The sequence below is a fragment of the Armigeres subalbatus genome, chromosome 2 (genome assembly GCF_024139115.2).
Source record: "Armigeres subalbatus isolate Guangzhou_Male chromosome 2, GZ_Asu_2, whole genome shotgun sequence".
Lineage (NCBI taxonomy): Eukaryota > Metazoa > Arthropoda > Insecta > Diptera > Culicidae > Armigeres > Armigeres subalbatus.
Window position 1 is genome coordinate 97433059 of NC_085140.1, and position 16548 is coordinate 97449606.

At 39.7% G+C, this 16548-nt stretch overlaps 1 protein-coding gene across 2 annotated transcripts in view; it reads left to right on the top strand.

The window, feature by feature from the left end:
* Nucleotides 1-16548, top strand: part of LOC134210235 (protein dead ringer) — a 274077-nt gene that overhangs the window by 221081 nt on the left and 36448 nt on the right. For both annotated transcript variants that reach the window (XM_062686279.1, XM_062686280.1), the window contains exon 5: nucleotides 3298-3481. In XM_062686279.1, the coding sequence (XP_062542263.1) occupies nucleotides 3298-3481 (184 nt within the window). The remainder of the gene's footprint in view (nucleotides 1-3297; nucleotides 3482-16548) is intronic.

Consider the following 16548-nt stretch of genomic DNA (forward strand, 5'->3'; position numbering starts at 1 on the left):
TTTTTTTTCTGGAAATTCGAAGCAATTTTCAATGGAAATTGGAAGCAATTTTCCATGAAAATTCGAAGCAATTTTCCATGAAAATTTGAAGCAATTTTCCATTGAAATGAAAATTTGGAAGAAAAAAAAAATTAGAAATTAGAAAAAAAAAATCATAGAAATTGGAAGCAATTTTCCATGGAAATTGAAAGCACTTTTCTATGAAAATTCGAAGTAATTTTTTATTGAAATGAAAATTCGAAGCATTTTCGCGTAAAAATTCTAAGCAATTTACCATGGAAATTGGAAGCAATTTTCTATTGAAATGAAAATTCGAAGCACTTTCGCGTGAAATTTTTAAAGCAATTTTCCATTGAAATGAAAATTCGAAGCATTTTCGCGTGAAAATTCGTAGCAACATTCCATTGAAATTCTAAGCAATTTTCCAAGGAAACATGAAACATTTTTTTCTGGAAATTCGAAGCAATTTTCCATGGAAATTCGAAGCAATTTTCCATGAAAATTCGAAGCAATTTTCTATGGAAATTGGAAGCAATTTTCCACAGAAATTCGAAAAACAATCCATGGAAATTGGAAGCAATTTTCCATTGCAATGGAAACTCGAAACATTTTCGCGTGGAAATTCGAAGCAACTTTCCATGGAAATTCTAAGCAATTTTCCATGGAAATTCTAAGCAATTTTCCATGGAAATTCGAAGCCATTCTCCATGGGAATATGGGAATATGAAGCAAATCTCGCTGGAAGTTCGAATAAATTTTCCATGGATATTCGAAGCAACTTTCTATGGAAATTGAAAGCAATTTCAAATGGAAATGCGAAGAAATTTTTCATTGAAATTTGAAGCAATTTTCCCTGGAAATATGAAGCATTTTTCCATGGAAATTGGAAGCAATTTCTAATGGAAATTCGAAGCACCTTTCCATGGAATTTCGAAGCAATTTTCTATTGAAATGAAAATATTAAGCATTTTCGCTTGAAAATTCGAAGCAACTGTCCATGGAAATTCGAAGCATTTTTTTTTAAATTCGTAGCAATTTTCTATGGAAATTGGAAACAATTTTCGATGGAAATATGAAGCAACTTTTCATGGAAATTCGAAGCAATTTTCCATTGAAATGAAAATTCGAAGCATTTTCGCGTGATAATTCGAAGCAACTTTCCATGGAAATTCTAAGCAATTGTCCATGGAAATTCGGAGCAATTTTTCATGGAAATTCGAGGCAATTTTTCATGGAAATTCGAGGCAATTTTCCTGGAAATTAGAAGCATTTTTTAATGGAAATTAGAAGCAATTTTCCATGGAAATTGGAAGCAATTACTAATGGAAATTCGATGCAACTATCCATGGAATTTCGAAGCAATATTCTATTGAAATGAAAATTTGAAGCATTTTCGCGTGAAAATTCGAAGCAACTTTCCATGGAAATTCTATGCAATTGTCCATGGAAATTCAGAGCACTTTTTTATGGAAATTCGAAACAATTTTTCATGGAAATTCGAAACAATTTCCCATGGTAATTCGAAGCAATTTTCGATGGAAATTAGAAGCAATTTTCGATGGAAATTGGAAGCAATTTTGCATGGAAGTTGAAAGCAATTTCTAATGGAAATTCAAAAAAAACATGGAAATTTCAAGCAATTTCCCATGAAAATTCGAAGCAATTGTCCATGCTTATTCGTATTAGTTTTTCCTGGAAATTCGAAGCAATTTTCCACAGAAATTCGAAAAAAAATCCATCGAAATTCGAAGCAATTTTCCATTGCAATCAAAATTCGAAGCATTTTCGCGTGAAAATTCGAAGCAACTTTCCATGGAAATTATAAGCAATTGTCCATGGAAATTCGGATCAACAATTTTCCATGGAAATTTGAAGCCATTCTCCAATATGAAGCAACTCTCACTGGAAATTCGAATCAATTTTCCATGGATAATCGAAGCAATTTTCCATGGAAATTGGAAGCAATTTTCTATGGAACTTGGGAGCATTTTCTATGGGTATTCGAAGGTATTTTTCATGGAAATTCGAAGCAATTTCTAATGGATATTCGAAGCCACTTTCCATGAGTTTTTCACGCAATATGCCACGGAAATTGGCAGCAATTTTCCCTGGAAATATGAAGCAATTTTCCACTTCAATTGAAAGCATTGTCTAACGGAATTTCGACAAAAAATTTCATGGAAATTTGAAGCATTTTCGTTTCGCATGTTGTTGTGAAATTTTGATGCAATTTCTCTGGAAATTAAGAAACAGTTGATACAGTTTCTTATGGTTATTTAAATAAACTTACACTGAAAATTCGAAGCAATTTGTTTCATTTATTTCTTTAGGGCTTTGGTTTCGATTGTTTTATCATTTGAAACGGTTTCATAATGGTTACTTCCTACCCAGCTTTTCCTTAATTCTATAATCCATCACATGCCAATGTCCATCACTACAGGCATTATCCACAGCAAGAAAAAAAAACCAAACGTGTCCACTGAAGAAAATATTCATCATCTACATTTTTCAACTCTCCTCCCGAGTCTCCTCACAGCAGTTGGGAGTCCCCAGTTCCCCTTGAGAACCCCAACAAACAAGTACCTACCTACAGATTAAAATGCTCACTCAAGAAGTGCTACTGTTCGGCAGCCGTCATCATCGTCGTCGTCGTCTTCGATTTTCGTCTCTTGACTCCCAGCCGTACCCCGCTGAACTGAACCCGCGCCAATCCGCTCTGCACCGCGAAGTTCCGCGTCTGCCAGCCACTACTGCTTGCTGCTGATGAGACCAGCGAAGAGATGTCAAAATTGATTGTCAGATATGTATTTTTCTTTTCGAGAATAAATATTCCCCCCGTGTACTCACTCGTGCGCCCATCGGTGAGGAGTTAGCATAATAAAGACAAATATTAATAAAAATAGATTTTTCTTTGCTTCGTTTGCGCTTCTGTGGTTTTCGTTGTCATTGCGATCGTTGCCGAAGAAGACGGTAGCAATGGGACAGGCAGAAGCATTTTTCAATTTCAATACCCCGACCCGGACTGCGTCGCAGTCCTCGCTCGTTCCCACCCCAAAGCGCCCTTCTGTTTGCCATCCGCAGGGGGTTTGACCCCTTGGTCAAACGTAGTCCGCCGAGACAAGCGCGTAATTTCGTCGCGATCGATTGGTTGTCGTAGTCGAAGAATTATCGGATAAATTCCTTCCATGCATTACGATTGAAAGGGCTGCGGCCATTCCGCGCGTGAAAGCGTTAATCAAATTCACCGAAAAATCGATAGTTTAACTAACTTTAATTTTCTCGGTATTTCAATTTCAGGAACTCCAATCAACCGACTCCCGATCATGGCCAAATCGGTGCTGGACCTGTACGAACTGTACAACTTGGTGATCGCCCGTGGCGGCCTGGTGGACGTGATCAACAAGAAACTCTGGCAGGAGATCATCAAGGGACTGCATCTGCCATCGAGCATCACCAGCGCGGCCTTCACGCTGAGGACTCAGTAAGTTTCGATTTTCCTCGCTTTCATCCTTTTTCTTACTCGTCAATACGTGTTACACCACCGACCGCGCCGCCGCCGCCGCCGTTACGTGGAATGAATGGCGTGGACAAATTTCGAGTCGTCGATTACCGACTGATTGACGCTCACACGCACCCGCATGGGAGTGACAATTTCGGCTGGCTCTGGCCGGTCGGCGATTGCGGTTCAATACCGTTCAATGCGGCGGTTGGGATGACAAAAGAACAAAAGCGGCGAGAGATGTGTCATCATCATTTGTCACCATCGTGGCGGCGGATGGTCATCCGGTCGAATGGATTGCTGACGAAATGGAAATCAGTTTTAACTTATCACCGCGCAGGGTCAGATCTCGCGATGAACGTTTTGTTACGAATGTTGTATAACTGAAAGGAAATCTGTCAGTGCGATATTGAGAAGCCATGTTACTTAATTCATATGGAGTCACGGCTCAAGGATTACGATGTTTAGAATTACGACGCAAGCTAGATCTGCTTCATAAATACTCGAATGATCTCGATATTTTTTCAATAATAGCTTTGAAACTCTTTTGGAAAATGTTCTTCTACTTTCTCTTCAACTTATGTAAAAGGCATTCCGATTATATTTGAAATAGCTCTTCAATATCAACCATTTATACCAAATCATCACCCTGCGATCGTATCACCAAACAAAGCAAACACCAATATGACATCATTCGATTAAATGTTTACAATCAAAACCGCACGTCCGGCCAATCAACCAACCCACAACACGGGCTGGGTTGTTTCCTCCCTCCTCATTCCACCCCAGCCAAAGTGTTGTGTCCATTTCGTCACCTTATACTACAATATCGCGTGGGGCTTGTTTGATTGTCACGGATAAATGACTTTTATTTGAGCATTTCGCCGTGTAAAATTGGTTGTTATTGTCACCACAGAACGTCTGTACACAGACAGACCCACACACATACACAAATACATGCGACATTTCCATCTCTGAATCACCAAAACCTCTTTTAAAACCCGCATATTGTTCGGGTTTTTTTTAATTATGTCGCGTTGCTACGGCGACGACCCATGCGAACCGAAACAAACCCCCCTGGGAAAAGGGGGCTGTGCCCAAGGAGGGGAATAATTCAAACAATCACTTAATTGTTCAAACAAAAGGTACCTAATGTGTGATCGAGCGAGCGATTGCGTGTAGTTGGCTGACTTGGTGGGTCGCTAACAGTTTTTTTTCCACGCGGTTAACGACGCGTTCGCAGTTAAACAACCTGTGGGATTCAGATCGACGACTGAAAAAAGATCGGACTACGGAATAGTGGGTAGGTATTGAATTGTAACTGAGAAGTGCGCACTTTACTTGGTTTGCGGTATTAACTATTGATATTATATTCCTGCAACATTTATTAGTGACGGCAGACTGCGCTAAAATGGTACAAATATCAATCTGTTTCTGCTGGATGCTTTAAAAGCAGAGCATATGTTTTAATAATTTTTCGTAAACGTAAAGGCTATATAATCACTTCAGAACCTAACATTTCTTTGGAAGGAAACCCGTGTTGTTACCAATCGACTCGCGGACTTAACTAAGACTTATTATTTTTACACATATTCGCACATTGGTTCAGTACAGTGTACAGTTATTCAGAATCAGCGAACGAATACCAATTTTGCACAAGGGTTTTCTCTTCATCTTGAAAGCTAATAAGGAAATTTTCACCCAACAGTTTCGCCCTTCACATTGAAAAAAAAATCATATTCAAACTCTCTCTTGGGATGCTTGTCCGAAACAGTTTCTCGCCCTTTTAGACAAATTTTAAACATAACCGTGAGTAGACGTAGGACTTATATAAACGTAACGTATTTACATTTAACTTTTGAATTTATGGGGTTTGATTAGAGGTATTGATATTGGAAACAAAAACTTCCATGCTGTGTAAAATTATTAGCAATTTGTTTATTCAAAACTTCTGGGAATAAAACTACTAGTTAAATACATAATCAGAATTGCTTTGTTTCTAACTATTAGACCCTTATTGTCGGGCATTTACAAATTTCTTATTGTTGATAGCATTTAAAGTTTAAAAATTCTAATAATTAAATTTTTAGACTTGGGCAAAAGGTGCTATTTTAAGGGGACTGTCCCGTTTTCCATTTCATTGAACATATATTGATCTCACCGCTAAACAAAGAAATACAGCACCAATTTCGTTGCTTCTTATTGATAACATGTGTGCTTTTTGCTGAAAAAATCACAAAACTAAGAAATAAGTCAAAGAGCAGTAACCCTACTGAAATAGAGGAGGTTCTGCTAATACGTCAATGAAATATTATTTAATTTTGTGGCAACACACTCCTGGTCTAAGTCAAGTTTAATGATATAGTTTCTCAGAAAATAAAAACCAAAGTATGAAATAATGTTTTGCCTTTCTTCAAAATATTCTGGAAACTATTTTTTTCGGACTTTTTTAAAATATTTACATGTAATACGGCGAATTTTTTAAATCTAAAATGGATATCAGCACCATTGCTTAATCAGCAACAATGCCTTTCACTCAGAAAGACAAACCTGAAATATCTTAGCCAACAGCGGGCTGAACCTGATGATCATTCGGCACAAATTTCCTGTCTTTTTCTTTCAAGTGATAGTATTCATCCATGTATTTATATACGGCCGTCACTTTCACGCACCAGCGTGTGAACTGAATGGACTGTCACTGCGGGCTGCGTGTGTATTCCCGGACAATTTTGGGTACCAAAAATACCGGTATTAGAGATGGAAAATACCGGTATTTTCGGTATTTCAAATGTTGCTGTCAGTATAAAAAATCTCGAATAATTTTCACGTACATGTATCAGCTCAACTGCCTGTAATCGCATATCTGACCCATATTTTTAAGAAATCCAGCATAGATGGGACAAATATTCGATTACAAGCAGTAAAGACTCATCGTGCAAAAAATACAACATTTAAATGCGCGCATGAGTAACTTTTCCCGAGTAAGCGTTATTGACTGAACGTTACAACGAAAATCGATTAACATCTTCATTAATCATACCTCTTGCTTCATCCTCTTAGCCATCTGTCAAACTGCGAATGACCTTTTTTCTACAATGAACATTGTTAACATCGTCGAGAATTTTCCCGCAATGTATGGAATTACGAAAAAGGGACGAGCCGCAATATTTCTTTTCCTGTGAAAAACGATTATCTGCAAAAATATGTCCGTTTTGAATTCGGAAAAGAATTTGAATTAGTGGCTGATGCCAAGATACGCTGGAATAACATGTTATCTATGCTCAAAGGGATTCATGAGTTGAAGCTTTAATACAAATTCAACTTCAGTGACGATTGTTTGGTGGTTGGTAAAGTAATTCAAGCCCTCGAACCAGTTCAAGCTGCTGTGGAACTAGTCCTCAGTGAGTCATGCACTCTATATGATGCCCACGTGGCGCTCTAATACATGTTAGAACAATTATCAAATCAAACCACAGAAATTTCTGCCCCTTATTCGATGCTTTTAAGGAACGAATCCAAATACGTCGATCTTTTTGATTTTTTTAAATATAATTCTGCCGTGAATCAAATAATTAGAAATGATTTTGGCATTTTCTTCGAGGCATCCAGAGCTACTTTGATTAAGCAAGCGGACGAGATCTTGAAGCGTCTAATCATTCCTGATGCGATCGTTGAAACCAGAGCTTGAAATAATCGAATACTTTTGGTGAAGCCCATCGGCCTTCTTTGTCACCCTCACTTCGTACATATTCATATTCGGCTGAACATTGACAATTTCCGATCAAATATCAGTCAGTGAGTATTTATTTAGATTTTGTGAACTAATAAATTACTGTAAAACTAAACACTTTAAAGATGATTTCAACAATTACTCACATAGATCTGATCCCGACGTTGAACTGAGGGACAATTTTAGTGCCAAAAGCCAACATAATCAAGGCCAATTATGTTTTCTTTAAACGCAGTGACCATTATCAGTACCAATCAAATGAATGAATATGTGAAGAAGAAAACTGAGTAAGTCATTCTATGTTTTGAATAGTCATGCGACGTTTGTCAATATTCGGCCCGAAGTTGCTTTGTGAAGGTGATTATTTTATGCTCTGGTTGAAACTGAGACAACGACCATACCTGACGATCGGTACGAATAATATGCCTCTATGAATAATTTTTCTGGTTTATCGTTTGAAGAAGAACTTGTGAAGAGACTGTAGCAGAGCAAAACACTTGTGTTGCTGGTGGCAAAAACGTTGACGCCAGGATCCTTACATGCAATCCGTAAGGAATTCTCCTACTGTGAATCTGAAGGAATTAAGGGCAAGTATTTGACACTGATTTTTGACGGTCTTGGAACCATTCGTCCAACCTCGGTTGAACCAGAGAGAGCATTCTCAACATTGCCAACAAAATCCAATGCGGATTGGGAGATGAGTCGCTTGGTATGTAGGGGAGATGCGGTCAATATGCGCCCCCCTAAGCTAATAATTTAATTTAATGGTGATTTCCTCCGAAAACATGTATTTTCGAAGTGTTTATCAATAATCTAACATATCAGTCATTATGTGGTCCAAAAATATTCATGTAAAGTCAGCAATATTGCAACAAAACGATTTTATTCCAAAATTGATAATTTCAATTTAAAATGAACGATGCTGGGCAATATGCGCCAGCCAAAAAAGATAATCAAAATTTTCTAATATTTTCCACCAAAATTTTCAAACTATTCTGCACAAGATTAGTGTCCACTCTATCCTTTCAGTTAGTCAATGTCTCAGACTGATGGTAATGAGGTGGAAATATTTTTTGTATCTAAAGAAAAGCATTGAGGACAGAAACGCCGAAATTGCGTTGGAATGAGCCAAAATAATGTTTTATTTTTTAAATTTTTAATACAGAATTTTTGACTGAGTTTTTTCGTTTGACGGCATACAAATTTGTTTTGGCTTCAGCTGCCTACGTTTTTGAGACAAAATTTGGGATATAAACCAAGAAAAGGGGGTGGCGCATTTTACCCAACCGGCGCATTTTATACATATCTTTCCTAATGTCTACTTTAGTTTCGCTTTGCCCAGCTTAACAAGCAATGATTTTAACATCTGAAGTTTGTCAACAAATATTGTTTTACATCCAAAAGCCCAAATCAATAGTTTTTCTTTTAGTACCTGAAATTTACACAAAAACCGGTATTCTACCGGTATTACCGGTATTAACTCCACCATATACCGAATACCGGTATTTGTCAAAATGGCCAATACCGACTACCCTAGGTTTCTACTCATCTGTAAAAACAAAATTCCCTGATTTTGTCAGGTGTTTTACATTAATTTCCAGGTAGAAACAATCGTGTTAGGGTTCTTTTACAAACTACTTAATGCTAAATTTAATGATTTTGGACCCCCATCCTCCCCCTGCTAACACTTTTTGTATAAAAGGTTTAATTTTTTGGTATGGATCGTAACGCTCTGCCTGACCCCCTCCTTCACCCTACAGCGTTACGTAATTTATGAAAGGCCCCTTATATAAATTTTTGGAGCTGAATAAACAATTCAAACAACAAAATGTTTCGAAAAACGATTTTCAAAAAAAAAATACTGTACACCAAAAAAGACAGACCGCTCTTCTAGTTTGGCCATCTCTCGTTGAGCATCTTCCAATGTTATGGGTTTGTTTGGTCCGCAAGGCTCTTTCCCCTGCTTTTTGTTGCCATCAATGTGATATTTCAGCTTGCTCTTTCGCCAGCGAATGGGTATTATTAGTCCATAAAATCAGAGATTTTAAAATTTCTACATTTTCTATACCGTTTTCTACATGCTGCAATTACGTCACATACTGTTCTGTACCAGCATATATTTTCGAAAAGACATTAAGCGTTACCAGAATACCCTTTTTCAACAGCTGAGTGCGTTAAACAAATTAGCATGTTAATAATTGTAGATATTTTATTATTTAGCAAATCACGCCAAAACTCCAACGCATATTTTCTTTAGATTGTAGTTCTCAAATGAGCCACTTTTTAGTATAGTTGAACGATGCTGTTTGTTTGCCTTCGCCAGAATCTCCCTTGAGGCGTCATTCTATCAGAAGCGTTCTAACAAGATGTTCTCGTCACGTTAATGACGGGTCTCTCACCTTCTCACCTCACGGGAATTCGGTCACAGCTATTGACATCCCCACAGTAAGTAGAATCGTCCTACCTGGTGTGGAAGTAATCATTACCTCATATAGCGAGATGGATCAACTAGGTTCGAGCTCTGGACCAACAAAGGAAAAAAATGTTACCTCATACAGATCTTAGCTAACGCTCCCCCTGCTATCTACATCAAGAAAAGCCGTTGGTAATATGGTGACGCGGATTGGGAGGAGCACGAGCACGCCATGCCGATTGTCTGCACGGATCAACCTCCTTCACCGAGTTCACCAACGAAGTTCTCGCTGTTGCCCAGCAAACAATCCCGTAATTTAGTGGCCGTCCCGGCCGTTGAGCCCTCAGATGGTGGACCGGGGAGTATCGGCGTGCTGTCAATGCGAGGCGAAAGACCTTGCGTACCTTGAGACTTAACAACGACCACCCTCTTATGCCAGACGTCCTGGATTGTTACAATAAAAAACATCGACAATGCAAGATCGTCATCAAGGAGGCGAAATCTAAACAATGGTAAGAACTGATCGATAGTATCAACTCAACCCAGATGGTTCGGTTACCAACAGCCCGTCATTCGCCCAGGATACGGTACCAGCACTTACTTTGCTAACCTGGACAACGTACTACAAAACGAGCATTAAGAAGGTAAGCATGTTCACCTCGTCTAGCTTGACATTGCCAAAACATTTAGTAGGACCTGGACGCCATGGATCCCCTATAAGCTCCAAGAATGGGGTACTACTGGCAATTTGCTTACCTTCATAAAAAACATCCGGGTGCTGTTTGGCGGCAACGCTTCCAATGAATTCACTGAAGAAACTGGCGTACTCCAAGGTTCTATTCTGACAGTTCCCCTCTTCCTCATTACCAAGAAAGCAGAACCGACGACGTCTCCTTGTTGTCGTTGGTAGGACATTCGGACGGACCAGGATATAGACACAGGCTGCGGTAAGTGCTATTCATCGGTGGGTCTCATACGAAGGCTTCACAATGAACACCGACAAGTGTGCCCGGGACACATCTGTTGTGGTCGGAGCCATCAATAAAATTCGGCCTCGAGGTCATACTCAACCGGAGATCGTCCGAGTCCTTGGAGTGAGCGTCGACCGAAAGCTCACTTTCATGCCGCACTTTTGGACGGAATAGGTGCCCAACAAGACGGGCATCAACCCGCTGAAAATCCTTGCAAAGCCAATCCATAATTGATCACCGTTTGCTCTATGGCCTTCAGCTAACCTGTTCCGCTCATCGAAGTCTCATCAGGGTCCTCTCGCCTGTTTCCAACAGTCCCGCGAAAGTGACGTCTGTGGATGCCGCCTCTTTCCTTCTTATCGGCGGGTCATCCCAAACAGCGGCAAAGCTGTCTTCTTCGGTATGGACTGGGCTTTGCTGTGGGATGCTGGAAGATCGGTCTTCTTGATGAAGATAAATGGGTCTACTGGTTCTTGAAGCGACCCGATCTCCCAAAATGAGCAAATTGTCATCTCCAAGCTCCAGATCGGTTACACAAGGGTCTCCTAAAAGTTCGGCAGGAGGCCCTTTCCGGTATCGTTATGATCTATGTGGCATCGAAAACAGTGTTGATCATTTCACATGTCGCTGTCCCAAATACGACCATCCTATGGAGCTTTATGGGATCCCGGTCAGTATTCGGTACGATACTAGACGATGAGGCTATGATGGCAGCACTCATTTGCTTCTGAAAGGACGCATGACTACATTACATTATTCTTCACCTTGGCCCCCCTGAACACTCTGTTTCGGCAATTAGCCTCTTTGTCAATGGTGAACGGGCTTTCTACGGATCTAAGCACCACCGATGCAATACGGACAACGCATCAAAATACAGAACCGTTGCAGATTCGCGGAGATGCAGGACCTTCCGGACTACCCTTCCCCATAATTTAAGAATTTTCGCACTATGCTTGGCAGTATCTAAGCTTGACACGCGAAGAGAATCTTTTCCGGTTAATCTAGAATGAAGCAAAATATAATAAAGTCCAAAAAAAACAGAAAAGAGCCACTAATTTGTCCGTGGTTAGTAATTATGAACACACATTCATCCATACTGTTCTGTACTACATCATCGTCTGAGATAGTCAGACTTGGATCGATCGACAAGCCTTTTTTTGTTTTTTCTTAGCGAGAATCAGACTGACAACTGGCAGACGATGATCTTCAAAAATATTCGGCAATCATTGCGCAATTGTAAGACATCCCTTTCTTTAGTGTTCCACCTTTACTCATAAAGAAGAGCTGCATTGGAATATGAAGTTATTGAAATTAAAAATTCGATAAATACAGCAATTTCTAATTCAGCACAAATTATTTGATCACTGAAGATTTTGACAGTATTTTCATGGACTTAAATTTTTGCATGAATTGCAAGTCTACGAAAAACCTTCTTTGGTTTGAACAGCATTTGTCGCATGATTGTTATGATCAAGCGAACAAAAAAAAGAAATGTAATCCATATTTACATGCCTCAACACTTTCGTAGTACATAACATATCGATTAACAGTTGTCACTTTATAATATTTCATAGTACTTTATACTTACTTCTGGAAGTACTCGCATGTGATTCCAAGGGCGAAAAATGATTGTTTGTTTTTTTTTTCGCTATCTTTACCTCGTTGCTGTAATTTTTGCAATGAAAACCACCAACATAAATCTTGCTGGTCAGAAAATAGTGTCGAAAAAAGCCAAGATAAAAAACCTCTAGCTGTTTAAAATGCTATGGTAGGACTAGTTCAGGAGTAACGGTTTTATAGAGGCATATTTTATGCATTTCAAGTTTTATTCGAAAAAAATGTAGCTGATTTAAAAAAAATTTACATTACATTTACAAATTTGCTGCACAAGGATTGATTCGTTGCAATCATCTTTGGATAACGAATTCGCGAAATACGTACAAGAGAAACGCTGAAGTCGTGTTGAATTCCCTATCCATAAGAAGCTCGCAAAAATCCTACCATAAAATGGAAGAAATTCATCGCATCATATTAAACGGGTCCGGCCCGCAATCCACAATTCGCCGTAGAATTGATGGAATAATCATTAAAAATGCCACAACAAGCGAAGAATAAAATTAAAACACATAAAACAAGGGCGGTAGAGAGATGATAAATCATCGCTCCTCACCGGATAGCACTCTCCACTTGGGTCCGACGCGACGCGGCGGCTCGTCATCCGCGATCCAATGAATGCGCATATATTTTAATATTTGCCAGAGATGGACACGGGCGAAAAAAATATAATCACTCAAGGTGATGCAGAAATGATGGAATTGAAATCGGTTTTATAGCCATTATTTTTGCACCGCCACAGCAGCATCAGCTGGACGAATCCTTCGAAGCGAAGCCTGACAGCGCTTTGCACTGCTTGCTGTAGGGTCTCCAAAGGTTCACATTCGTAATTTATGCTTGCCTCTCGCACCGTCGTCGTCATTGTCGTCCTCGTCATGGACCCGAATGAATTTCAATCCAATCAACTCTTCGTCCGTCCTGTTTGCGTATACCCTACCATCAACCACGAGAAAAATCTTGCAATCGTTTTCCACCCAGAACCAGCCATCGATCGGATCGGAGTCGATCGCCACCGCTCGTCGCAGCCCCGCCTCTTCTTGTGCAAGAGACACCAACCAGACGGGGCGAGGAACGTCACCGCCGGTTTGTGGGGAGTGAAGTGAAGCGAATCAATGCTTCCTGCAGCATCGCTTCCACGGTTTCCCCTCCGGTTGGTGTTTGTTACCTCATTTCGTATGCATGGTCTTCCGTAGCTTCCTTCGCACCCCACGGACCGGCGCGGCGGCGATGGCTTATCAAGAGCGCGCGCGACCCTCGGGAGAATACTCTGACGAATGACGACGACCACGTCGAAGACGACGACGACATCTTGATGAATTAATTGACTTATTTCGCTTTCGAGTCGTGTTTCACGCTGACGAACTGGCTTTCGATGGATGGGGGGACTGCCCTGAGGACGAAGTCCCCGGACAAACGTCAAAGATGGCGTCATCCCATCGCAGCCTTAATATGGTCCACAGCGGAGCAGCCACAGCGCACAGTTTTATGCATCGTGAAAAATGGCGCAGCAATTAACCGGCGCACCGAGCGTGAGCGACTCGGCTGGGAAATGGATCCGCTGGATTATTTACATATGATTTCGAAATTAAAATGCAACATTGTGTCCGCAATCACGCCACAATTGCGCGGTTTATGTTTACCCTGGCCATTAATTTAGAAAGGGGGTTTCACTTTGGGCCGACCAATGCGTCTTCGATCATCTATCGTCTTCCACTGACTGGTCCGGTCTGGTGGCCGTCGATTTCCCAGGCGAATTGCGATTACATTTTACCACGTGGTGTGTATCTCTCGAACTGCCGAGTCCGAGGGGTACTTGACTGCCGCCACTAATTACCAACACAAAACATCAATTACAATGGCTGTGTAGCACGACATCGACACCACGGCCGGGTCTCTCCACTCTGTTTGGGTACAATATTTGTCTATTTAAATTATTCAAATTTTCAAATATTGTGGTACAGTCGTGGACCCACTTCGGGTGTTGCGTTAGACTCTAATTCACCATGCGCATGCCTCGGATGGTAGGGCTCTGTTGTTTCCTATTCGGAATTCGAACGAATTTTTATTCGTAATCGAACGACTTTCTGTTCATAGTTCTCATGCATTGTTATCCGGAATTCGAAAGAACTTCTATTTGGAACTCAACGGAATTTTGATTTGGAACTCGAACGGATTTTCACATTATATTTAACCAAATTCTACTAAGAACATGAATAAATTCCTATTTTATATCAATCTCATTCGGGATTTGAACGCAGTACGATTTTAGGACCGATCAGTTTCTATTCCAAAATCGAACACAGGAAACTCATATTAGGAAATAGAACGAAATTTTAAAGACGTTTTATCGAGAATTTGAATGGACCCATCTTTTGGATCAGAAAGGATAAGTATTTTGAATTCCAATTGGGATTTTGTACAAGCTCCTTTTCTTAATTTGGAAAATCAGAAATTGGATGAACTTCTATTACTTGGGTTTCGAACATGAACTCATCTGAATTCCAGTTAGGCATATGCATTCATCTTGATAGAAATTCATCCGAACTACTGAAAAGATTTCCGACCAGAATTATATTCAAATTCCGAACTATCATTCTTTTGAATTACAAACATAATTCAGTCGACTTCCAAACAGGAATTCATTAGAATTCCGAACAGGAATTCATTCGAATTACGAACAAAAATTCATTCGATTTCCGAACAGAAATTCATTCGAATTCCGAACAGGAATTCATTCGAATTCCGAACAAGAATTCCTTCAATTCCTAACAGGAATTCATTCAAATTCCGAACAGGAATTCATTCGAATTCCGAACAGGAATTCATTCGAATTCCGAACAGAAATTCATTAGAACTCCGAACAGGAATTCATTCAAATTCCGAACAGGAATTCATTCGAATTCCGAACAGGATTTCATTCGAACTCCGGACAGGATTTCATTCGAATTCCGACAGGATTTTATGCTAATTCCGAACAGGATTTCATTCGAATTCCGAACAGGAATTCATTTGAATTACGAACAGTAATTCATTTGAATTCCGAATAGGAATTCATTCGAATTCCGAACAGGAATTCATTCGAATTCCGAATAGGAATTCATTCGAATTCCGAACAGGAATTCATTCGAATTACGAACAAGAATTCATTCGAATTACGAATAGGAATTCATTCGAATTCCGAACAGGAATTCATTCGAATTCCGAACAGGAATTCATTCGAATTCCGAACAGGAATTCATTCGAATTCCGAACAGGAATTCATTCGAATTCCGAACAGGAACTCATTCGAATTCCGAACAGGAATTCATTCGAATTCCGAGTAGGAATTTATTCGAGTTCCGCACAAGAGTTCATTCGAATTGCGAAAAGGAATTCATTCGAATTCCGAACAGGAATTCATTCGAATTCCGAACAGGAATTCATTCGAATTCCGAACAGGAATTCATTCGAATTCCGAATAGGAATTCATTCGAATTCCGAATAGGAATTCATTCGAATTCCGAATAGGAATTCATTCGAATTCCGAATAGGAATTCATTCGAATCTCGAATAGGAATTCATTCGAATTCCGAATAGGAATTCATTCGAATTCCGAACAGGAATTCATTCGAATTCCGAACAGGAATTCATTCGAATTACAAACAAGAATTCATTCGAATTACGAATAGGAATTCATTCGAATTCCGAACAGGAATTCATTCGAATTCCGAACAGGAATTCATTCGAATTCCGAACAGGAATTCATTCGAATTCCGAACAGGAATTCATTCGAATTCCGAACAGGAATTCATTCGAATTCCGAACAGGAATTCATTCGAATTCCGAACAGGAATTCATTCGAATTCCGAGCAGGAATTTATTCGAGTTCCGCACAAGAGTTCATTCGAATTGCGAAAAGGAATTCATTCGAAATCCGAACAGGAATTCATTCGAATGCCGAAAAGGAATTCATTCGAATTCCCAAACAGGAGTTCATTCAAATTCAGAACAGGAATTCATTCGAATTCCCAAACAGGAGTTCATTCGAATTCCGAACAGGAATTCATTCGAATTCCGAACAGGAATTCATTCGAATTCCGAACAGGAATTCATTTGAATTCCGAACAGGAATTCATTCGAGTTTCGAACAGGAATTCATTCGAGTTTCGAACAGGAATTCATTCGAATTCCGAGCAGGAATTCATTCGAGTTTCGAACAGGAATTCATTCGATTTCCGAACAGGAATTCATTCGAATTGCGAAAAGGAATTCATTCGAAATCCGAACAGGAATTCATTCGAATGCCGAAAAGGAATTCATTCGAATTCCCAAACAGGAGTTC